The sequence below is a fragment of the Rattus norvegicus genome, chromosome 16 (genome assembly GCF_021556685.1).
Source record: "Rattus norvegicus strain SHRSP/BbbUtx chromosome 16, alternate assembly SHRSP_T2T, whole genome shotgun sequence".
NCBI classification, from domain to species: domain Eukaryota; kingdom Metazoa; phylum Chordata; class Mammalia; order Rodentia; family Muridae; genus Rattus; species Rattus norvegicus.
Window position 1 is genome coordinate 8,584,941 of NC_141549.1, and position 25,060 is coordinate 8,610,000.

The 25,060-nt window shown below is 48.9% G+C and overlaps 1 protein-coding gene across 6 annotated transcripts in view; it reads left to right on the top strand.

Annotated features, from left to right (window-relative positions):
• The window catches only part of Arhgap22 (Rho GTPase activating protein 22), a 157,500-nt gene that overhangs the window by 14,681 nt on the left and 117,759 nt on the right, over positions 1–25,060 (top strand). The window contains 1 exon segment of one of the 6 annotated variants that reach the window (NM_001436724.1): positions 18,253–18,596. In NM_001436724.1, the coding sequence (NP_001423653.1) occupies positions 18,563–18,596 (34 nt within the window). In that variant the 5' untranslated portion in view covers positions 18,253–18,562. 6 annotated transcript variants of the gene reach the window in all.

Here is a 25,060-nt window from a genome sequence, read left to right on the forward strand (position 1 = left end):
GGTAGAGCGGTGTGCCTGGCCAGCTTAAGGAGAAACTCACTTCCCCACGGTTCCAGAAGCTGGAAGCTGGAAGTGAAGGCAGGGTTGTTAGCTTCGGAGCACCCCTCTTTGCCTTCAGGTTCCCGTCTCCCATGCTCCTTGTGGTCATCGCCCTGTCTATGGCTGTGTTCTTACATGCTCCTCCTAGAAGGACACCTCTCATAAGGACTCCTCTTAGAAAGCCACCGATGGTGGCTCCAAATTGGACTAGAGCCACTGTATGACCTCCTGTAACTTAGCCACCGCTGTGAGAACCCAGTCTCCAGCAGCCACACTCCGAGGCACTGAAACTTGAGGTTGTATCCCGCGAGCTTGAAGGGAACTCAGATCAGCACCCTTGTTTGTCTCAGCTCTGAAGGGCTACGAAGAACCTGTGCCCAAGAAACAATGCTGGCAGAACCCTCAAGCAAATGTCTAGACAGATGCGGTGCCAGACAAACTGCCCTCCAGGGAACCAAGGGGGCTGAGTCAGCAGCTTTTTCAGAGAGCCAGCTTCCTGTGGTCACTCCTGTTCCTGCCCTGGGGAACAGCTGGGGAAACAACACCCCTGTGGTGGGTGGAGAAACGAAAACCACAGCTAGCCATGGCCTCTGTTCTCTGCCCTCTGCATCTGCCCCATTCAGTCAGCTCAGCAATGGCTACTCCGTCACCTTATGCTGCCCCTTAGGTGGGAAGGAGAGAATGCCATACTAGACCGTCCCCTACAGAGCTTACAGAGGGCTTGGGATAAGCCCCGAATATTCATAGGAGTTCCCTTCTGATAATAAAACACCACAGTTAATCTCTGACTGGGAGCTAGTGTGTGTGTGTGTGTGTGTGTGTGTGTGTGTGTGTGTGTGTGTGTGTGTGGTTTGCTCCGTGTACAGAACAACCTCCAGTCTCTGTCCTCAGAAGCCACTTTTTTTTGAGAGCCCCAAGGGTCTGCCTGTCTCCACCTCCCAGCACACACCACCATCCCAGCTTTTTACCTGGATTCTGGGAGTAAAACCCAGGTCCACATATTTTTAAGCCAAGCACTTTAGGAGCTAAGTGATGCCCCCAGCCTGACCATCTCCCAAGTCCTTTTGCAGCTTAAAAAAAAAAAAAAAACAGTGGAATGGTGGAAACTCAGAACCAGGGAGCTCACCCGGATCCTGGCATGCTGTCTGCCAGTTGTGTCAAGGTTCTAGAAAGAATTCAGGCAGCGGAGGGGAGGGCCGAGCACGGCAAATTCCCTTGCCGGGAGGCAGAAATAGCTGCTTCCATCTCCTGAGGACTCTGAGGAAGAGCGTTTCTCCTCTTTGAGTAGAAATGCAATCAAACGGTGGTAGGCTGAGCTGAGCAGCCAGCTTAAGCCCTGTGCGTTGTGTCTGTCACTGTGCCCATTTTCCAGTGGTACCTGCTGCTCACAGAGCCTGCAGGCTCTCGGAAGCCTGGGCCTTGGAAGTGAACTGAGGTGGACATAGCAGGGGGCTGGGCGCCGTGGTCAGGGAGGTGTTGGATGGAAACCCAGGCGCACAGTAGGCTCAGTTGGCCACTTTCATCTCTGGGGCTAGGTGGGCTTATTGTGGCTATCCTGTGTTGGGCAAGATGGGGAGAGCTCTCTAGCCTCACGAAGACCAGCCATTGATGCTGACTCCTTCAGGAAAGGGTATAGCTTAAGTGAGAAACTCCCAGGAGAGGATGTTTCCGCATAGAGTTAGGTCAGTGTTGTGGGGCTGAAGGCCTGGTCCTCTTGGTAGAGACAGCCACCTAGCGTTGCTCAAACTGGCAGGCTGGGTCTGAGAGGCCAGCCTAGCCACCTCCCAGCCCTGACTTTTCACATATCGCACACACCCTTTGGGGCCTCATTTTCCTGTATAATATTGAAGTCACAAGGGAGTCTGTTACGTGCGTAATGCAGGATGGTGGTTCCTACTGTGTGGCATGTAAGAAATTTTTAAACGATTGTGACATTTGTTAAGGGCGGACATGACCATCCAGGCCCGGTGGGCGCCTGGCCACATCATATGTCTCTGGACAGCAGGAGTGTCCTGAGCCTAAGGATAACTAGGATCTGCTGTCCCGGGATGCTCAAGGGTAGTCTGCGTGCCCTTGCAAGGAAGAGAGAAGTACCAAAGTCCAGCCGCGGCCACTGTCCCCTTCCTCTGCTCCAGAGTACTGTGCCCATCCTTTCCCTCAGGCTGAGTCTCCAGGTAATTCACATACAGGACCAGCACCCCAATCCAAACAAGCCTTTTATGAAGGACAAGAGGCCCCTTCTTCCTTCTTCTAGGATAAGCCAACCTCGTGCTCGGGCTTACCTTTAGCTAATCAATGGAGCTGGTAGCCTCGATGATGCCCCAAATACCGCCTTGGCCGTTCACACTGTAGACAGGAACAACAGTACCCAGCCCCACCCACAGCTCGCACGTGTGCTTACAATTACTAGATCAGAAGTTACCGTGTGACCTTTGGCATATCAGAGGACACTGGAATGCAGAATTAAGCTCTTGTTAAGAGACTCGAGCTGCTGTAGTGGGTGCCTTTGCTACTCCTCTGTATCCAGCTCTCCACATTTCTGAGTCCCTGGTCCCCGCACAGCATCGCATACTCCAAACCCTGCTGTGGTCCCTGGCCCCTTCCTCAAGAGCTGGCTTCTTTGAAGGATGACAGCTGTCCAAAGACAGCATTCTCAGCATTCTCCAATATCAGTAAAGATATCGGATAACAATTCAGTTCAGTTATGGAGCTGAACTATCCAGGGCGAGCACACAACCTATGAGACTGTAAACTAGACTCAGACTCACAGAACCACTGTGACTTCTGGAGCCCGTTCACAAGGTGCCCAGGCCACCTATGCTTCTGTCCTCCCTGCTCCTTAGTCAAGGTTTCCTTCCACCCCTCTCAGCTTCAATAACTCATTGGGATCACTCACGAAATTAAAAAATGTATGATTTATTATAATAGGTACATCCCTGGACAACCCAATCATAGAGAGAATAGAGCAAGGGCTGAGGGAGAAGGGTAGGGACGCCACACCTCCTTGAGATATGCCAGGTACCCAGAATCTCCATGTTTAGCCAACCTGAATGCTCCCTGAAGAAACTTTCATCAGGGGACTCTATACTCACGTCATAGTTGTGACCAACCAGATCAGACCACTCACCGTGGAGGTTAAATTGATCTCCAGCCCCACCCCACCCCTCAACTAGTCACCTAGACGGTTCATCTGGCAACCTGACCCCACTCTCCCAGAATCGCCGCATTAACAGAGACTTGGATGCCGGGACACGCAATCCTGATGACTGAAATAAGGTCCCCCCCAAACTCAAATAAAGGTGGAAAACCAACTCCACAAACTTGTCTTCTGACCTCCACCTCTCATGCATGCCATGGAAATTGTACATAACACACACACACACACACACACACACACACACACACACACACACACACACACACAGAGGAATAAACAAAGTAAAAAATGTTTAAAAGACTCAGGAGCCTTTGAGAAGCAAAGGAGCCCCCTCTCCTATCATTCAGCTTCCAATGAGAGTCACAGTGGGGATCAAGTATAAAGACTCCTCTCGAGTCACTCCTGTCAGAACACTCATTGCCTGGGAAATGACCGGTGAGGCTCCTTTCCGTTAATCCTCACAACCCTGCCAGGTGGTATTCAGATCCCCATCTTAAAGAAGGAACAGGGGCATGGACAGGGTCCAGCTATGCTCACCAGGGTCCAGGCGGGTGTTGGATGTCAGTACTGACTCATGCATGATGAGTAACCGAGAGCTACTCACATGGCCTAACAGTTAAAAAAAAGAATCTCGTTTCACTGGAGAGAGAGAAAAGCCACCCTAACCACTAATAGTTCCAAGAAGTGACATTTTGTGATCACTGTGACTTCCTCTGAGTAGTGTGAGAGCTAGCGAGTCCCAGGGACTTGCTGTGCTGGCTTCCTCTTAAGGGCTGTGTGCCTGGGGACACTGGCAGTGGCTGACTGTTGACCTGTTAGCAGGAGCTTGGTTTATGGCCCATATTTCTTTTTTTTTTTTTTTTTTTTTTTTTTTGGTTCTTTTTTCCGGAGCTGGGGACCGAACCCAGGGCCTTGCGCTTCCTAGGCAAGCGCTCTACCACTGAGCTAAATCCCCAACCCCTGGCCCATATTTCTTAAGGACAGGCCCTTACTTCCAAATCCTAGGAAGGGAGAGAGGTGGAGTCAGACTTGGACCCCAGAGACCTGGCCTGAGATGCCGCAATTGTCCATTTAATTCATAATTATTATGATACAATATTTTTTTCTAAGGGATCCAGTGGGGGTCCTGGACACACAAACACATCCACTCAAAGCTGCTGTTAGCCACCCCTGCTTCTGCCTTGCAATACCCCAGACTTCTGTGTCCCTTGCTGGATGAGAGAGTAACAGCCTCACCCTGGAGGACATTGGAGCATCCATCCAAAGATAGCGGAGTGCAGAAAGGGGGAATGCCAACCACATTGCCAGGGGCCAAACAGGACCCAGACAGTCCTCAGATGTCACCAAATAGTGTCTGTCACCTTGCAGGAGGTCCCTGATTCAGGTCCCTGGGACATAGTTTGCGAGTAGCCACCCCTGCTCAAAAGCTTCTGTTCTTTTAAAAATGAGGTTGGCTTTTGCCGTCTGTTGAAATTTGAACCACGCACTTGTCAGCATCTCCAAAATGGATAGGAGGGCTCGCTAGACCTCTTTATCTTTTCCTCCTCTCAGAATGAGCACGTTGAATAAATCTTCCTCTTCTTTTCATTTAAATTTTTAATAAAATAAAAATTTAGGGGCTGGAGAGATGGCTTAGCAGTTAAGAGCACTGGCTGTTCTTCTAGAAGACCAGGGTTCAATTCCCAGCACCCAGATGGCAATTCACAACTTCAGTTCCAGAGACTCCAACAAACAGATGTACATGCAGGCAGAATACCAATGCACATAAAAATGAATTGTTTAATACACACATATATACATACACACATATATACATCTATACATACATACATACATACATACATACATACATACATACACACATTCATACATACATTCATTCATACATAAAACATACATGGCACTGGTATTTCTGGCCTGGACCAAATTTTAATAAGGCATGGATAGTCTTCTGGCATTCAACTTCCAGACTTTCTGTCCCTAAGGCTCTCAGGAACCCCCTGACCTGGGCGTGCTTCAGACTACTGTACCATAAACTACATTCCCATTCCCCCATCTTGCTTTAGACGGGTCTCTGATCATATCTTATCTAAACCACTCCCACCCTCTTGCTCACCCACCCTGTACCCTCAGCCGAGTCATCTTGCCTGTGTGAGTGCCACGCTGGGATAGGAACTGCAGCCTTGGTTGGAAAGATGGAGAGCAGTGACAGAGAGAGGGATGTTGACCCTCTCGCTGAGGCGGTGGACAGAGTCTGAGGAACGCATCAGAGAGCCTTCCTCTGCCCACAGACATGCTGACAAAGTCTGGTGTTGCCATCCACACCCACAGCACGATGCCACCTGTGCTGGGCTGGAGTCACCATCTCCCTGTGACAAGTCCGGGACTCGGACTTTCCTTTCCTTTCTGGGTTTGTGGATGCTCCTCATTGCTCCTGCTCACTGGGCTTGTGGATTTTCTGAACCACTTTGGTGCTTACTCAAGACTGTGTGGATTTATTGTAAGAGGGACATCCCTGAACAACCTGATCACAGAGACACATGTGGCCGCTGACGTTTATGTCATTCGCTCAAGGGCTAATTGCTAATTGAACAGAGATTTCAAACACTAAATGGAAATTCTCCTGGTCTTAATGGTGTCTCGGTTCCTGCCTTCCGCACTCTGCCCCACAGCCGACAGCTCTGCTCCAGAACTTACGCTGAGCAGAGTCTGACGGCCACAGGGAGGTGACAGCTCAGGGCTTCCTCAGCATGTTGCCATGGTTTGTATCTGAGGTGTTCTCCGCAGGCTTCTTTTGAGTGTTTGTTCCCCAACTTGCAATCCTTTCTTAAGGCCATAGGGTGTAGAGTCTGGCAAGGGAGAGTAGGTTGGTTTGAAATTATACCCTGGTGTCCATCCAGGGCTCTGCTTATGGGTTGCCTTCATGTGAACCTCACTGTCTCGTGTTCCCACAGTCATGCCTTCTCCATGACAGACTGAAATCACTCTGAAACTGGGAGCCAAAAATAAACCTTTATTCCTTAAGTTGCTTCTACTGGGCATTTTGGTTACAATGAGGGAAACATACCAAGGTTTACATATGTTTGACTTTGTCTTCTCTCCAAACATCTCACCCCCAATCCTTTTCTCCAGAGTTTTGTCTTGGGTTAGTTTTTGTTCTGTTATCTGCTGTCTGAAGCCCCAGTAACCAAAATGTTTGTCTCTGAGGGTTTTCAGAGGGAACCCCTGCTCCCTGCTAAGCAGTGGGAGAGTCCTGGGTTAGTGAGCTCAAGACAAGGCCCCAGCAGAGCCATCACTCCCTACAGCGCGCGAGGATGCTAGCATGTAAGGTTTCCAGGAGTTTTCCCTGACCTAGAAAATTGGAACAGGCCTTGAAGGGGGGTGGGCCAAGTGTCAAAAAGCTGTGCCCACTGATCTCTAGCTCAGGGTTCTAATTAAGGGATTCCCACAGTCCATGCAAGCTATATATATATGTATATGTGCATATGTATATATGTATATGTATGTATATGTATTTATATTAAAGGATTTCATATAAGTTTTGATCATATTTCCTCACTTCAATCCCCCAACTCCTCCCATACCCACCACATACTCCATTCTCACCCAACTTTCCTTTCCCCATCAAGGCCAATTTTTGCTGCCCAAATATCTAGTGGAGGTGTGGCCTACCACTAGAGCATGGTAGATTTATCAGGGGCCACTTTCCATAAGTGAACTGACCCTTGATCTCCCAGCAGCTAAGAACTGCCAATGGTTCCTCATTAATTTTTAAAGTCCTAACATGCAGCCCTGCCAGCTCTTGGGGGCTTCTGTTGTTACTGGTGTTGCTGGTGTCAGAGAGAAGACGTTTCTTCTTAAATGAAATTCCTCCGTCACTTCATTTCCCAGGTATCCATTCATTTACTCCTTATTTCCTAATTGGTGTATACTTTTTTTTTCCTTTTCTTTTTTTCGGAGCTGGGGACCGAATCCAGGGCCTTGTGCTTGCTAGGCAAGCGCTCTACCACTGAGCTAAATCCCCAACCCCTTAATTGGCATATACTTGTTGTAGAAAATGGCACTTTCTGCGTGGACACCACGTAGTTTCATCTCACACACCACCCCCCATAACCCACCTCCAACTGCTTATTTTTAAATACTCATTTTATATATTCTAACCATCGTTTTTTTCATTGGAAGTCTCCATGTCTTGTCTTCTTTTCCATGAGACCGTTTAGGGGGTAGAAAGATCATAACATGGCCAGGATCGGAATTTACAGGTAACGGCAAATTCTGGTCTTCTTTGCTCATACAGAGAATTCCAGGACAGATTCTCTGCACACTGTCCAACCCCACACTGGCCTTTCCTTGGCACACCAACAGTGAGCCACACAGGAAAGCACTCCTTGTTGCGGCTCCCATTTGGGTTCTCCTGCTTCACTGACTACACTGTTAGGGCTTTTAGCCAACCACCCCTTCCTCTGATGGTCTGTAGATGCAGAGCTGCCCACGTCTGCTCTGAGTTTCTTTGACCTTACATGTTCTTCTTGGTGGTCTGTCACAGTTACAGCCCCAGCCAAGACTCTCCTCTGAATGTCATCCTTATATCTAAGTCTCTTCTCAACTCTCCACCTAATGTCCCTCTGTGTGTCAAGACCACATCCCATGGATGGGACTCTATGAGACTGGTCTGGTTCTAAGGACTAGCAAGAAGGACACTTGGCCAAAGTTGCTTCTTTTGCTCCTCTAATGATCCAGGAAATGAGGGCAGATGGGGAAATGGTTGGAAACCATGCAGACCAGTGCTGGGCTTGAGTAAGGCTGAAGCTGTGAAGTTACCATGCTATAAGTCTATGCTGCCTGTTTTGTTGTCAAGATGGGTGCTCAGAGGATTTGTTAGGTAGCTGCTCATTAATGATCTGCAAGTAAGCCATTTAGTCACACATCAGTGGTCACAGAGATTACATAATTGAGTACAAACCATGCCTTGGAGAATACTGGCCGTTGACTGAGGATCCTACCAGTTCCCAGCTGAAGGAAAGCAATTTGTGAGTGCTTGACCCTGGCAGAGGCAAAAAAGCTAAGTCCCTGTTGGGTTTTGAAATGGATCAGGATAAAATATAGACTGTGAAGAAAGTCACTTGGTACGAGGACCTCTCCTGGAGGTGTCCCGCTGGTCCACGGTCAGTGCTGACCAACAAGAGTCTTATAAGGAAACAGAATGGAGGGCTTGAGAGGTCAGGTCTGGAAAGATGGCCTGTGGCTTCCAGACCGAGATGAAGTTGGTGGCACAACCAGGAAAATAGGGAAGGAAATGACTTCAGTTCGAGAATGAACAAGGGGAGACTGTGTGTCTGTGTTGGTTTCTGACGATAACAAGGTCAGAGAGATGAGGAACAGGCAAGCTTGGACTGAGGAGGAAGATGGACGTAGGTTTCGGTTCTAACAAGAAGGCAATCAAAACAGTTAAGGCAGAAGAAGAGGGAGTGTATTGGAAGTTTACAAGACTCCTTGGGAGTTGAAACAAGCTTGGAAATTGGTCAGAAGTGGTGGGGGTTGTGGAGGACCTACATGCTAGCAGCACAGGTTGGCAGACAGCCAGGACCCTTTTGCAGGACATCTCCTCACACTGCAGGGTGCTGTTGTCACTGCAGAACACTGTCCCTGCTTAGGCTATAAATCTGACTCTGTTTAGGTTAGCTGGGCCTGAGTCAATATAACCATATCTGACTGCCTACTGAGGGCCAAGCAGATCAGTTCTTTATGACTTCCAAAGAAAGATATGGGGAGTTTCATGGATGGACTGGATACTGTCCAGCAGCAACCAAGTTCTAACCCAAACAGCAAAAGATGGGGCTGTCTGTAGCCTTGAGAAAGGAACCAGCAAGGAGTGGTCAAAGGCTAGGAAATGAGTGGAAGCAGACAGATGTCTAGGTGAGGGCCTTCCTCTTGGAAGATGTGAGTAGGGAGAAAGGGGTTTGAGGGAGAGGAGTGAACAGAGAGAGGGGCATTGAGACAATCCACTCTTGCCTTTTGCTCAGGGCACTGTCTCTCCTCAGGGGCAGGTGTTTGCACCAGGGACCAAGCTTGTTAGGCAACAATGCAAAACTGACCAGAACAGTCAATCTTTATTTTCTCAAACATAACCTTTGACCTTCAGGGAGAAGTCACTTCAGACCCTCACTTGACCCCTGTGAGATCAAGGGCTACTCTTAGCTTCCGGGCAGTCCATGGTAGCATCCCTCCCTCTCTCTGTCACACACTGCTTCAGGAGTGACCATAGCTACTTGGACTCTTGGTGAATCCTTGTCCCATGACCAGGAACACTTTGATCTGGTAAAGAGACCACGTGTCCTTCCTTCCTCTCAGCCCCCGACTGACAGAAGCTGAGGACTCTTCCTGACCAGTAGTGAGGGCCAGCCATAAGTTTCCTAGGAGACCAGTCACTCCCTCTCCACCTCCCTTAGAGGTCCAGACCCACACATGCACTGACAGAAACTTCTCCTCTGAGAAACTCACTGGAAAAAAAACTCACCAAATTTGCAATTGGATGGATTTATTTTTAATCTGAAAGTCACTCAGTACAACGGAGTCCCAGGTACTTGTCCAGTTTAAACAAAGACTCTCAGATGAGCAGTATCAAGTATTGAACTTGACATTTACAGAAGTTTAAAAGTGACCCACGTGAGCTCTACTCAGAACATCCTTCAAGAAAGAACTTGTTACCTGGAAGCCGGAGTGGGATGAACTGACAGCCATCATCTATTTGTTCTCTTGGGCTGAGCCTCTTAGTTACCTTTTTGTTGCTGTAAAGAGACAGTGTGACGAAGATGACTTACAGGAAAGTTACTGGGGACTTACAGCTTTAGACGGTGAGTCCATGACCGTCATGGTGGGAAAGATGGCAGACAGGCAAGCATGGTGCTGAGCCGTAGTTGAGAGATTGCATCTTTATCCCCAAGTAGGAGGCCAGAGAGAGCTATCTAGGAAGGACAGTGGGTTTTGAAACCTCCAAACTCTACCCTTACCACCCAGTAGTAACACAAAGTCCCTTAACAAAGCCACATCTCCTAACCCTTCCCAAACTCTTCTCCCAAGGACCAGTATAAACACATGAGCCTACAGAGTCCATTCTCATTCAAATGACCACACTCAGGTTTCCAGCCAACTCTGTGCTTTTCTCTTCTTGGGATGTTCCCAGCCAACGACCATGGAAAGTGGTAGCAACCAAAGTCATATCCTTCTTGAGGAAGACTTCATAATGACAACACAAGGCTGTGGAACACAGGCCTGACACTCTCTGCCCAAAGCCAGACCTATCCAGTCACACAGCTCCCTGGAACTCCCAGCAGGCAGAGAGGCTGCTGTGGAGATGTTGACAAGCTAATGTGTCTTAATTAGATTGATGTACCAAAGCTCCTCTCCTGGAGAGGAGACAGGTCTCGCCAGGATACAAGTCAAGTTGTATCAGTTACAACTTCTCGACACTGGGACAAAGGTACCCAAAGAAAGGCAACTTAAGGGAGGAAGGGTTTACTTTGACTCAGAGTTTGAAGATTCAGTCCATTGTGCCAGAGAAGCCATGATGCTAAGAGGCAGCCTGCTTACATCTGGGCAGATTGGGTAGCACAGAGAGATGAAAGCCAGCACATGTCTGTGTCCTCCCTTTTCTCTTCTTATTCAGTCTGCAGTCCCAAGCTCATGAGACAGCGTAGCCCATTCTCAGAGTCCATCCTCTTCCCTCAGTTTTTCCTCTCAGGAAACACAGCCACATGTCTCCTAGGTAATTCCAAGCTGACAATGAATATCAGTGTAACTGAGGGGCTTTGTAAATAAGCCTCCCAGCTCTGAGCTTCTCCCTCTTGACCCAGTCTGGTATACTTGGGTGGTTTTTCAATGTGTGACTTTAGATTCTGTATCATTATTCTCAAATGGATAACAAGACCATTCCACGGAAAGTGGGAATCTAAGACTCCTTCCAAGGGGGCTGACTATGGAAGACAGCAGGAAGAACACTAATTAAAAGATCGATAATGACAGGAGTGTAGTCAGAGAGAGTGGGCAGGGAGAAAGGCCTGCCCCTCTGGAGTAGACTCTTACAGCGTCCACCCTCCTGGTGGTGACACAGATGGAGGGTAAACCCACAGTACCAGCAAAGCATGGCCTCCAAAGTAGCACAAAAGTTCACCTGTGATGGATCCCACACAATTTTGCAATTTAAAGATCTAGAAAAAGTGCTGCCCAGGATCAGCTTAGGCTTGAAGAGAGGTTCTGAGGAAAGGGTGTCTGGGAGTAGCAAAACAAACAACTTGAAGTCAAATCATGCGTCCAAGCTGAAAACCTATGCTCTACTCGAGACAGATTTCTAGATTGTTCTATGTTCTGCTTTTTCTGGAGATCTCCAGACCTCTCTCTCTGTCTCTTTCTGTCTCTGTCTCTGTCTCCCCCCCCCCTCTCATCTTCTCAAGACAGTTCTCCAAGCAGTTCTCTCCTTTTATTCTAAAAAATTCTCTAGATAGCTTATCTCTTGCAGATCATAAGCCCAATCTTTTATTTTATCAGTCCTGTCATTTATTCCAGGTTTCCTTTTGATTATCCTATGAATCAGCATCCTGTGACCCCAGCCCCTTAAATCTAGGAGACAGCAAGCACATTTTCTTTCTTTTTTTTTTTAAAAAAGATTTATTTATTTCATGTATATGAGTACACTGTCGCTGTCTTCAGACACACCAGAAGAGGGCATCAGATCTCACTTCAGATGGTTGTGAGCCACCATGTGGTTGCTGGGATTTGAACTCAGGACCTCAGGAAGAGCAGTCAGTGCTCTTAACCACTGAGCCATCTCTCTAGCCCACATTTTCTTTTACTATTTCAAAAGAATTCAGAGATCTGCCTGCCTCTGTTAAACAGAGACGATAAACTAGTTGGTGGGACCCCATCCTGAAATTACCATTTCTACCACACCTGGGCCTAACCTTGCTCTGTCCCAGGATAATCTAAACTCATGCCTTTGTAAGCATGAACAAACAAATTTAGCTGGGTGGGATCTCCTGAGGCCATCACTCCCTAAATCTCTTTATCTCCTTAGTATCTTTCTGACAAATTGCCTCACAGTGCAGCTGCTTTTGTTCTTCATAATTCATATTGCATCCTCACTTTTTTTTGAGAAATTATATATTTTTGAACCCATGACTTTAGAGTTCTTTTCCATAGCCTTAAGGGCTGTCCTGAAGGTCCCAGCATTTACCATTTTGCTGAGACATTAGCCTCCCAGACTTGTGCTGCCTCTGATTATCAAGAAGTCATTAGTGTTAACAGGGAGGACCTTCCTCAAAGGAATATATACATTATTATTCAAACCAACCTTATACCAAACAGCAGCCATCAACAGGCCCACACCTGCTGGCCCTGTCCCAGGGGCAGGAACCATGTAATGCTGTCCTTACTAAGGTCAAGCCAGACTTGGCAGAGTGCATTAGTCTAGGCTGATGACTTGTGTGAATTTGGTATTTCAATTATAGAAGAGAGTCAGCAAGAGTTCACGGTTAATTTCCAGTCTCTCTGTCTCTGTCTCTGTCTGTCTCTGGTCTCTCTCTCTCTCTCTCTCTCTCTCTCTCTCTCTCTCTCTCTCTTGAGAACACACACACTGCACCACACACACACCAACACACCACACACACATACACACACACCAACACACCACACACACATACCACACATACACATACACACACACCACATACACACACACACACACACACCAACACACCACACACACATACACACACACCAACACACCACACACACATACCACACATACACATACACACACACCACATACACACACACACACACACACACACACACACACACACACACACACACACATCCCAGGTCTTGTAGAAGAAGGTCCTGGGAGCCTTGGGGATAGTGGTCCACTCTAGTCATATTGATGAACGAAAAGCTGACTCTGGAGGCCATTACAAACTCTCACAGGCAAAGGACAGATGAAACCGTAGCTCCAATGGAACATGACTGCGGTAACCAAGAGGAGGGGCCACACGACGATCCTCATGATGGGCACGCACTAATGCTTTTCGTATCCATGTGGAGTGTTTCCAGGCCAGTGGTGAGAGCTCTGCTCCACACAGCTGCTCGGAACTCAGACTGCCTGGCCCTTACCACCTTCTAAAGTGTCCTCTTCCTTAGTGACCAGAACATGCAAATGAGCTTGATGGGCTATCACAGGACAGAGTGCTGTACCCCAGGCCTAGGAGCAGCCACATCACTCCTCCACCTATATGCTAACTTGACTGTAGGTGGCTGAGCACACAGAGCATCCATGGGGAAGGAGAGGACTGACTCAGGTAGAAGCCTGGCATTCTCCACTCAGAGCAGGGGCCCAACACTGACTGGATCACACAGTAAGGGTGGTAAAGAAGGGGCCAGAGATGTGCCCGTTTGGGCAGGAGGAGTATATTCCCTACCTTACAGCAGCTCCCTGGGGCCTCTGGCATGGATGTGAAAAGAGAGGGGATTCCTATGCTCTGGGTGAGTGTGGCCTGATTTCCGTGCTGTGAATACTCCTCAAAAATAGCGCTAAACTTGGCAAGATTCGCATGGCTGTTGGGGGTAGTTTTATGCTACTACATTTTGCTCCAGGACCGGCCACGCCGGCAGCCCCGACCCAGCATCCCTTTTGCTCTGCTTGGCTTTAGCTCCCGGAGGTGACCGCACTACCAGCAACCCTCCCAGTTTCCCTTGAATCTGAGGGTAAAAGACACAGACACAGTTTGTTCCTTTACAATTGCTGGGCATTACTGTCTCCCGCCCGGAAACATGCTCTTACCAATTTATTATCTGTCTCTCCACTTGCCCTAAACTTCAGTGGCTGGTCCCGCCTAGCCCCTCACATGGTTGCCGCTTTCTTCTTCCTCCAAAGCATGGCAGAAAGGCCCCTCTCTCCTCCTTCGCGTCTCCTTTTCCTCCTGGGCCCCAGAAGTCCTGCCTGTACCTTTGGCCCAACAATTAGCCCCTGGCTTTCTTTACTGACAAATCAAGAACCAATTGGGGAACAGGACCTTAGCATCGGACCCGCCCCCTTCACATGGCAATGGGAAAACATAGTACTTCCACATGGATGACTTAAATAGATTAGGAACTGGTAAGTTTTGTAACACAACTTATTCAATTACAGGTTTATATTGTGCAGTCCCTGACGGTGTCTGTCTTAAACTTTTGGCTTTGCAAACTTACTGGAAATTTAGCCATCGGCTTCCTTATGGATTAAGGCCAGCTAGCTGGCTGGGACCCCACTGAATAGGCAGCTGGGGAGACAGAAGTGATAGCCTGGCCCATCTGGGTTCTTTGAAAATTAGAGAAAAGTTCCTCCTCCTGGCTGCTACTCTTTTTTTTTTTTTTTTTTTTTTTTTTTTTTTTTGTTATTTTTTTCGGAGCTGGGGACCGAACCCAGGGCCTTGAGCTTCCTAGGTAAGGGCTCTACCACTGAGCTAAATCCCCAGTCCCCTTCTGTGCGCTGAACAACAGATCATCCACCAGCACCAGCACCAGCACCAGCAGCTCTATATGCAAGGGGTTTCTTTCTCATTAGAGCCTGGGGTTCTTCCTAGCCAGATAAATGATTGACACACATATCTCTCCATAAGAAGACCTCTCCCTCAGGACAGCAGCAGGCAAAGGTCCCCTTGGTAGCCTCGGCCCCAGGGACGTAGGGCAGCGGTTCCTTCCCCTGACTGCACAGAGGTCACAATCTCCCCGTGCATCCCGTGCGTGCATCCCGTGCTCGTTAAGAAGAGCAGCAGTAAAGGGGATGCCTGCAAAGTCTGCAGGGTGCAGCCAAGGGAGAGAGCCACGGCATGTACGGTAACGCCCTGGCTCCTCACCGACTGTGCTGATGAGCTGGTGTTCCAACAGCACATGTGCATTTAGCAGGTATTTCTGGAGAGTTCCGCACGTCTCAGTCCCCTCACACCCTTCAGGGCCTGCTCCACAGCGGCGTTCATGCTGACTGGCATGATACCGGAGAGGTGCAGAGGCTGAGGCAGAGCAGAGCCATTGGGATCACAATGCTGGGCTGGGGGTGGGGTAAGAGCCACACTGTGAGACAGAGCCGGGGCTGTGGGGGTTGTGGGGAAGGCAAGGGCAGAGAACTCCCAGACTCCAAGTGCCATAGTAAAGCACCACAGCCCCTTCCAGCTGCTGCCTGTGAATCCTGCCTCAGAAGGACTAGGAACAGTCTGGAGTCGGTCGGGGCAAGGGAATGAAAGAGTAGCCACATTGCTCTCCACCCATTGACCCCATGGTCCCAATCACGTCAGCTCCTGCCCTTTCAGATTTGCCTCCCGAGTCTGAGCCGGAGCCCAGAGCCTGTGGTTTTGCCCCTCAGACTCTAATGGCCAGAAAAGCAGGCAATGGGAGCAATAGCTTGGAGTCCTGGGGAAGCAGCTGCACAGGAAAAGCTCCCGGAGGTGGTTTCTTAAGCAAAACAATCGTGAGTAGCCCTGGGCTGAGGCTCTGGCATTTGCTGGCCTGGCTCAGGGGAACACTAGCCAGGATCTATTACTCACAGATGGTTTCCGGATTGCTCAAGATGCTGTCACCGGCCACGGGACTTGCCCTGTGACCCTGGTGTCAACATGTGATTTGTCCAGCTCCATATCCACTCATCCTTCCTGGGTGGGCTCTATCCTAGACTGATTTGGGTTGTACTTGGCCTTAAAGGAGGGGGGCTATGTGATGGTGTTCCTGAACTGTCCATCTATAGTATTTCATGTGTGTGTACGTTTGTGTATGTGCGCACATGTGTGTGTGTTTAGTGCACATGTATGTATATGTGTTCCCATGATGTGGGTACGTATGTATGTACCTGTGTGTAGATGACTGAGGTTACCATTGGCTGTCTTCACTCTCCGACTGCTATATTGATCAGGCAGGCTCTCTCACTTGAACTCAGAGCTTGCCAACTAGTCTAGCTATCTAGCTGGTTCCCAGGATCCCCTATCTCTACCTCTAAGCACTAGAACTACAGGCATGCTAACATGCCCAGCCAGGATTTACGTGGGCTCTCTTGATCCAGACTCTTGTCCTTGTGTTTGCATGATAGGCGTTTAACCCACTAGGCCATCTCCCCATCCTCTGGGCACAGTATCCTACACAGGGCTTTTTTTATGTGGTAGTTTGGGGTTCATGGCTGAGAGGGAGAAGGTCCATCTAGGAAGGTGTGCAAGGGCTCAGGGAAAGTGATTAGCATCTCCCCCAACTGGGAGCATCAGGAGAGTTCCACAGTCATGTGCTAAAAGCATAGCAAGGCCTGTGGAGCTGAAGCAGTGTGAGGGAAGTTTCCAGAGGCAGGGCACTGTCTATGCAGAGGTACAGGTAGTGGGAGCAGGGGCTTCCTATGAAAGGGGACACACGGGGACCTCATGTGACCCATACAGAGGACTGCAGGAGGAACTTCTCTAGATTATGGCCAGGTTCAGCAGCAGCAAGGCATGGGACAGAGGGGAAGGCATGACAGACTGGATGCCATGTCAGGATACCGACGCCTCATCTGAAGAGTGAGCTAAGGCTTGAAGAATGGGCTTGGAGCTGACTGAGACTGCCTGCTCTCTGTGGGCCTGTTAACATGGATGTAGGACTTACCTCATCCTTCAGTTTTGCCCCTCGACCTTCAGTCCCCTCCTCCTCTAGGATCCCTCCTTCCCCTGCAGCTGCTGAAAAGGTTAACTGTCAATGGGACACTGACAAGAGGCACAAAGATATCTGGGGGCTTGTGGGGGGGCGGGGTAGGGAGATGGCTCAGTGGTTAGAGCACTCACTGCTCTTCCAGAGGTCCTGAGTTCAATTCCCAGCAACCACATGGTGGCTCACAACCATCTATAGTGAGTTCTGATGCCCTCTTCTGGCAGGTGTACAGGCAGATAAGCACTTATATAAATAAAAGAAATAAATCTTTAAAAAGAAAAAGCTGAGAAGGGCTGCATGGGGGATGGGGACAGGAGCCATTCAAAGCAGGATGTTTATAACACAGGTTGAAATAACCAAACCAGAGGTTTCTTGTGGTCAAGAGGATGCGTGAGGGGGTTGTCAGAGCAGAAAGTGAGGACCTCTCTCAAGGTGGGAGCTAATAACAAGTAGTGGTCAGAACAGGAGTATTTTGAGAGACTGGCTTCATAGAAAAGCTTAAGTTTATAGCCAGGGTGTGAAAGGACACACCTAGAACTCAGCATTCCAGGGAGTGAAGCAGAAGTATCAAGAGTTCAAGGCCAGCCTGGGCTACATAGCAAGACTCTGCCAAAACAAAACAAAAAAGGACAACAGCAGCAACAGCAGCAGCAGCAGCAACAGCAGCAGCAGCAGCAGCAACAACAACAAATCATGAGTTTAGAGTCAGCCTCTGTGCAGATCGCGACCCGGCCATTAGACAACATAGTGACTTCTAGCTGGTCATTTGACATTCGTTTTCCTCCTGTGAACGCCTAATAACACCTCCTCAATAGTAAGGGGGTGGGGCAAAGGAGACACCTAATAACTCATAGCTACTGTTGTGACTGCATTTGTAGAGTGATTTTTAGGGTGATGAGGTGGGACTCGTGCCCTTTAGAATTATGCAGGTCATAGCAGAGATCTGTTATTCAACTCCGTTAAGTTTTGTAACCCAGTTCAGGCACTGTTCTGTCACCTGACTAAGGAGGTGGTTGATACCCTCAGCAGGAAGGTATCAACCATCAGTTAGTTGATATGTTAGTTAGTTATGAGGAAAGCCAGAATGCCAGCTCCTTCCAAGAAAGTCACTGAGCTGAGATGCTCATCCCCTTGGGCTGGGCCTAGAGGGGTCTTACCACTCCCTTGCCTGACGACCTCACACTGGCCTTAGTAGGATGTGCTGGCCCGGCAAATCACGATGCTATGTGTCCTCCTCCCTCTTGGTAGCTTCTGCTGGCTGGTGAAAGCCAGGACCTGGGAACCTGTAGCCAGAGTTGGAATCTCCACTGGGCTGCCGCTGGCTCCGCCCACAAGTCCGGCCCGAAGCCTGAGACCCCGCCTCCTCCTTCAGGAATGGGTAGCCCCGCGTGCGCGAACTGGATAGCCAGGCGGGCCCCGCCCTGGCCCGTGATTGATCACCGAAGATCACTGTGGCTTTAATGGTCCGCTTGGATGAAAATTAATTCTGGAATGGATAAATAATGCATCAGGATTTATGTAGTCCAAGGCAAGCCGGAGCCAGAAGAGGGAGCGGAGGGAGTGACGCCAGTGGCCCCAGGGCTCGAAGGAGCTGGGCATGAAGGGCCACTGGCCAAGAAGAGAAAAGGGAAGCAGATGGCAGCATGATCGGCCCAGCGGGTCTGGCCAGGTGGCTGCAGCATGCTGAGCCCAAAGATCAGACAGGCCAGGAGGGGTAAGTCCAACTTCCTGTGGATTGTTAGGCACTGGGCGGCGTGTTCCCCCTGGCAAACGCGAGGACATTCAGGGAGCTGTCCTGCCCGGTACCAGGTGGGGAAGGCGCTCTGGAGCCGCGACACCTGGACAGTGAGCGTCTGCATGAGCTCAGTGAGATTGGGGGGAGGGGGAATCAGACTTGAGATGGCACAGATATCGCATAAGTATTTAAAGAGCTTAGGTGGTGGGCACCACCGCCCTACAGCTCATGCTCTGCCGTTCTAAGAAATCAGGTAGCAACTTGAGGGAAAAAAAATTATAAAAGTTGAAATGAGCCTCCCGGGGTTAGCAATACCAAGGCTTTTGCAGAGTCTGGGTCAAGTCTGACGCCCGCCTGCTGGGAGAAGCTTTCTCCTCCCCCCAACCCCCCACAGCCAGCAGTGGGTGGGGCAGGGGTGGAGTTTATGCCAGAACAAGACCCCTGTCCCCGGGGCACAGCACTGATGTGGGGGGTGGGGCAGATACTAAAAGTCCTATAAAACAAGAGATAAGAATCTGTAGTCCAGGACTGAGCCACCAGCCTGTGTCCCAGCAGAGTGGCCTGGGGACCCAGGCAATAGACAGGAAAAGAAACAGAACATTTCCCCCAGGCAGCAGCTTCTTGGCCAGGAGTGTTACTAAAGAGGAAAACATCTGTCTTTAGAGAGATGGACCAACCTTTTGAGATGGCCAGTGCTTGGGACAACCTGCTTTCTAAGCACAGAAGACAAAGATGGGTCTTTGTAGATGCATGGGACATGGGAGTAGGGACAGGGAGGGAAGTGGAGATCCTGGTACTTCTCTGGATTCTCCATTTCATTAGCAGATTGAAGGCAGGAGGGACTTTTCCGGTGTGTTCAGTGGCATCGGGGCTCCTCTGTGGGTTGTTGGGATGTAGTGTAGTCTGGGAGCCTAGCGAGCAAAAAGCAGACTTGCGGGGTTGGGGATTTAGCTCAGTGGTAGAGCGCTTGCCTAGCAACCGCAAGGCCCTGGGTTCGGTCCCCAGCTCTGAAAAAAAGAAAAAAAAAAGCAGACTTGCCTGGCTCTGCTAAGAGGTAGAGACATTTTCTAAGGATGACGGAAGGTGAGCCAGGCCAGAGCCCTCCGGGCAAGCCATTTCCTTCCCTGTGCTTCTGGCTGAAGATACACAGCCACTAGTCACCTGAGGCCAATGAGCTCTTGGCATATAACTGGCCCAAAGAGAAAAGCACACTCAGGCTTTTAACGGCTCCATTAAAAAATTATTTTAGACTGATAATCTGCTGAAATGACAACACTTAACAGTGGGTTAAAGAAGTTTATTATTAAAGTTAATTTCAGCCATTTCTTCCTCCTTCTCTGGCTGAGTTTGGGTACTGGATATTTTCCATGACTTATGTGCTCATGTTACAAAATGAATATATATATATACATACATATGTATGTATATGTATATATGTATATATAGTTCTGTAAAATCTTGCTGGTCTGGAAAGAGACCAATGCTTCAGCAAAGGGACCTGTCTGTGAAATCCCAAACTCTGTGTGTGTGTGTGTGTGCACGCGTGCGTGCGTGTGCATGTGTGTGTTCATGTGTATGCACAAGTATGCACCTGAATGGCCACCTTCAGCTGGCATCGTCTCTCTCCACCTTAATCTTTGAGGCAGGGTCTCTCTCTCTCTGAACCTGGAGGTCCCTGATTGGGCCAGACTGGCTGATCAGAGATCTAGCTCTTTGCCCCACCCGCAGCGCGCGCGCGCGTGCGCGCACACACACACACACACACACACACACACGCGCGCGCACGCACGTACCACTTTGTGTGGCTGGCTTTGTTCTTGGTGTTAGGGATCTGAACTCAGATCTCAGTATTTGAATAACAAGAAGAACTTTCCCATTTAAGCCATTTCCCCACCCGAACCAAACTTCTTTTAAATATTTGAGTTCAGTGGCTTTCCATCAACAGCAGGTCTTCCTTCTCTCTTCAGGAGCATCAGGAAATATCTGGAAGCATCTGTTGACCATTCTAACCAAGGGTGCCATGGACATCCTGTAGGTAGTGGCCAAGGATGCCACTAAATAACCCCTCGGAGCCTAAGACAAGGCCCAGGACACAGAACTATCTGGTCTTAAATGTCAGCAGTGCCAAGGTTGAGAGCCCTCTCTCCTGGGCCATACCATCTGGTTAGACATGTGACAAGTTTAAGTTTCTAGTGTAGCTTTTCAAACATTAATATTGGAATCATTTGCCCACAAAGCTGTCTGACCACAAATCCTGACAGACATTCTGAGACCATGGCTTATAAATGAAGCTGCTGGGCCCAAGGCTCTAGGAGGAGGCCAGAGGGAGCTGGGATTCTCAATCTGAGGAAACTGAGGAATGACCTGGTGTCGATCTGGGGCATTGTGTGTGTGTGTGTGTGTGTGTGAGAGAGAGAGAGAGAGAGAGAGAGAGAGAGAGAGAGAGAGAGAGAGAGAGAGAGAGCGCTTTTAGAACATAATAGTCCCAGAGCCCATCTCTGTGGTTGATGTGATCCCCAAAGAGCGAGTCAGCTATGGTCAAAGCAGATGATGATATGCCTGGCACTTCCCTCAACTTCCCCTCAGCCTCTCCCAAACTTCCTTCACTCCCCTCTCACCGATAGCCTAGCACTAAGACAGGTCTGCATTAGGTAACTGACAGCCAGGCCTCTCCTGGAAGTTCTTAATCCTGACATCTCCTCCTCCTCCCCTGACTGATGGTGAGGACTCCTTTCAGGGCGATGGCCACCTTCACCTGTTCCTTCAGGGTTGGCCTGGTTGAAACTTGCCAAAAAGTTGGCAGACAACATGGCTTCAGAGAAGGGATCTCAGAAGCCCAGACATTGACAGCCCAGTGGAGCAGCTTTTCAGGCAGACCCCAAGTCCTGTGACCCTGTTGTCCAGGTATGGGTTTCTAACTTTTGTAAAGAGAAATCCAGGCAATCCTGATGAATGAAATAAGATCCCCCAAAAACCAACTCCATAAACTTGTCTTCTGACTTCTACCTCTCATGCATGCCATGGAAATTGTGCCTCTCTCTCTCTCTCTCTCTCTCTCTCTCTCTCTCTCACACACACACACACACACACACACACACACACACACACACACACAACCAGAGCATGCATAGGTCAACTGTCCAACTGGGTGGATTCAACTTCCAAAGATTTACAGACAAATGAGGCAAACACACACACACACACATATGCACACACAAATTCACAAACAAACACACACACATATGTGTGCTCACTCACATACACCCACACACAGAAATTCAACAAATACAAACTCACAAACACACAGTTGCATGCACACACTCTCACATGAGCGCACGCGCACACACACACACACATACACACACACACACACACACAGGTGAAGCTCTGCCCAGTGAAACCAGATTCTGCCGTCCCTGCTCACTTTTCTCCCACCTGAGACCCTGACCCAAGCAGGCTCATCTCCCACTGAGCCCTGTTTCCACTGCTGCCTGTTCCCAGGGTGGGAGCAGAAGATTCAGCTCAACCTGTCCCTTCCAGCTTTCACAGAAGAAAACCAAGTTGAATTTGCAAGTGTTCACAGCAGGGCACAAGCCTATGTGCTCTTTTTAAGATAGAAAGATAAATGCAGGGTAGGGCCCCTCCCCTCAGAGTGATGGAGCGCCTTGAACAGTCAGGAGGAGCCTGGGGTGGGGCAGGCTGCACCCTCACAGCCATCTTCACGCCCTCCACCCTGACCCTCTGTGTTCCCTCTTTAGCTTGCACCATGATGAGTTGCCTGCAGCTCTGGCCTTTCGATGGGTCTGGTTCATCCCCATTTCTCCACACTTTGTAATACTTGTCCTGGTCCCACTAGGATTGCTGCCTGTCTACAGAACTGTCATGGGGCTTGTCTTGATGGTCTTACCTGTCTTGATGGGCCTTCCTTAAGACCCATGAGCTCCGTCACATATCAGTAGTTACTGCTGTGGCCTACTCCACTGCACAGGCCTGAGGAATGCTGTCTGTCCATTCCCCTTCCTCTCAAGCTGAGTCCTCTGTAGCCATCATAACCTCTAACCTGGCCAAAGCCATCATCCAAAATGTGAAGTTTGCCCTTTTCCAGTCGTCTTCCCCACCCTTCAACTAGGAATCTTAGCACAATATCCACTGCTTTTTATTTTATTAAAATCCACCTTTCAAATGGCTGAGCGTCCCTCACAGCCCAGCTCACTTCCAGACTCTTCTCATTCACTAGTCCCAGATGTGCTGAACTTCTCCCCACTTCTCTGTGTTCTATGAGTTCCTTCTGGCCTTCTTATACTCACATTCTCTCTCTCTCTCTCTCTCTCTCTCTCTCTCTCTCTCTCTCTCTCTCACACACACACACACACACACACACACACACTCCTATAATTGCTGTTCACTCCCCAGCCCTCAGCTTCTCCCACCAGGGCAATCCTGCCCCACCCTCCTCCAATTTGGGTCCCTGCCCCCTGTTGAGTTCACCTTTGTTCTTCAGTCTTTCCTGCCCACAAGTGTCAGGTGCATATTTTTGAGAGTGACTATTAAGTATGTCACTGGACTGGACGCTTTATGAGGGTGGGGACCATTTTTCTTTTTGAACAACATTTCTCCCTCAGTCCCTGCTAAGTGCTCAGAACATATTTTCGAATGCATGAGTAAATGAACGAATCGGTCATTCATGGGGAAGCATTAGCTCAGGAGGCTTGAAATGTGTCTCTTCTTTAACTCACCGAGGTTCTCAGGAAAATCTATCCTCACCTTGACTGAGTTGTATGTTACCAACATTTACCCAGCCCACGATTGTCCTTTAGTTGTGTATTAGTGCTCTGTTTTTATTTTAAAGTTCAGATGTCTATAAGACTTTATGTCATGTCACCAATCCATCAGTGATTTTTCCTTGTGAGCTTCTGCCTTTGTATGGAATGGTTCAGGGTAAACTTGTGTCTATCCAGGAGGCTCCCTTCTTCAGAGTTCTGCTGAATGAGTGAGCTATGGCTAAATTTTTTAGAAAGAGCATCAATTCTGAAAGGTATAAGAGGAAAATCGTCAGTGTCCTGACCAAGCATGGTGGGATTGGCATTCATGTTTGTCCAAAGCTAAGTCACTTGCTTGTCTTTAACCCAAACTATTTACAGACCTCTGTAAATTACTCTGCAGGCCTCCAGCTAGAGAGTTACAAAACGCAATGAAGTCCAAACAAGTGCCTACAGCCTTTGAACAAACAAAGATTGGATGTAGGTGACAGGTACAGTGTTTAAGGTCAGAAAAAACGAGATCTAGCAGAGAACTGAGCAACTCCAGGAAAACAAAGAGTCATTCCAAAAGGAGAAAACTAACTGATGGTCTAAAACAGAGCTCGCGTAGGGGGCTAACAGTCACAGGGCACTAGTGAGGATGTTCTATATATTGATCTAATGCAATTTATGATGTAATTGTTGGGGAACAATGAGGAGGATCCACATGTGTGTGCATGAGAGTGTGCGTGAGTGAGTGTGTGAGTGTGTGTGTGTGTGTGTGTGTGTGTGTGTGTGTGATCCTCTTCCATAGTTAAAGAGTCAATAGATACCACTTAAAGAGGAAAAATCAAAACAGGTCAATAAAGGAATACTATCTAAGAATATGGTAACCGCTATGGGGAAAACCTATAGTCCGGTGACAGGGATGTGTCCTGATACATCGTTCGGCGATGTCACCGTTCTGCAACATCACATACTCACATGCCGCTTCGTGGGCACCTGGGCTTCATGGCACAACCTCGACCTACTGCTCCTGGGCCACAAAATTATGTAACATTTTACATACGATTGAAGGCAACTGTAGAACACTGGTCACATATCTAAGAGCAAAAAGCTATAATAAAATACAGTGTGACGGGCAGGTATCTGCAGCTGTACCCAGCCCTTAGGTGCATGGAGAGCGCTGTGACTGGAAATCTCCCTGGGCGAGTCAGTGGGTGGCTGGGGAGAGAGTGTGGAAGCCCAGGATATCCCTACACATCACTAAACTCTAGGTTTAAATGAAAAACAGGTTTTCTTCTTCAGTAATAAAATAACTTTAGCTTGCCAGGGCATTTTTACCTTATAAACTTATTATTAGTAATATCAATAGTATTTTTATAATTCAGTCATTATCTCCCTCCCGGTCTACTCTCCAACAGTTCTTCACCCCATTCCTTCTCCCCCATCTCCAAGAGGATGTCCCCACCCACCCCCGCACCCTGCCAGGCGTCCCCATCCCCTGGGGCCTCACATTTCTCAAGGGTTAGATGTGTCTTCTCTCACTGAGGCCCAACCAGGCAGTCCTCTGCTGTTCACATGTCCAGCGCCTCAGACCAGCCAGTGCATGCTGCTTGGTTGGTTACACAGTGTCTGATCTCAGGGTCCAGGTTAGTTGAAACTGCTGGTCTTCCATGGGGTCGCCCTCCTCCCCAACTTCTT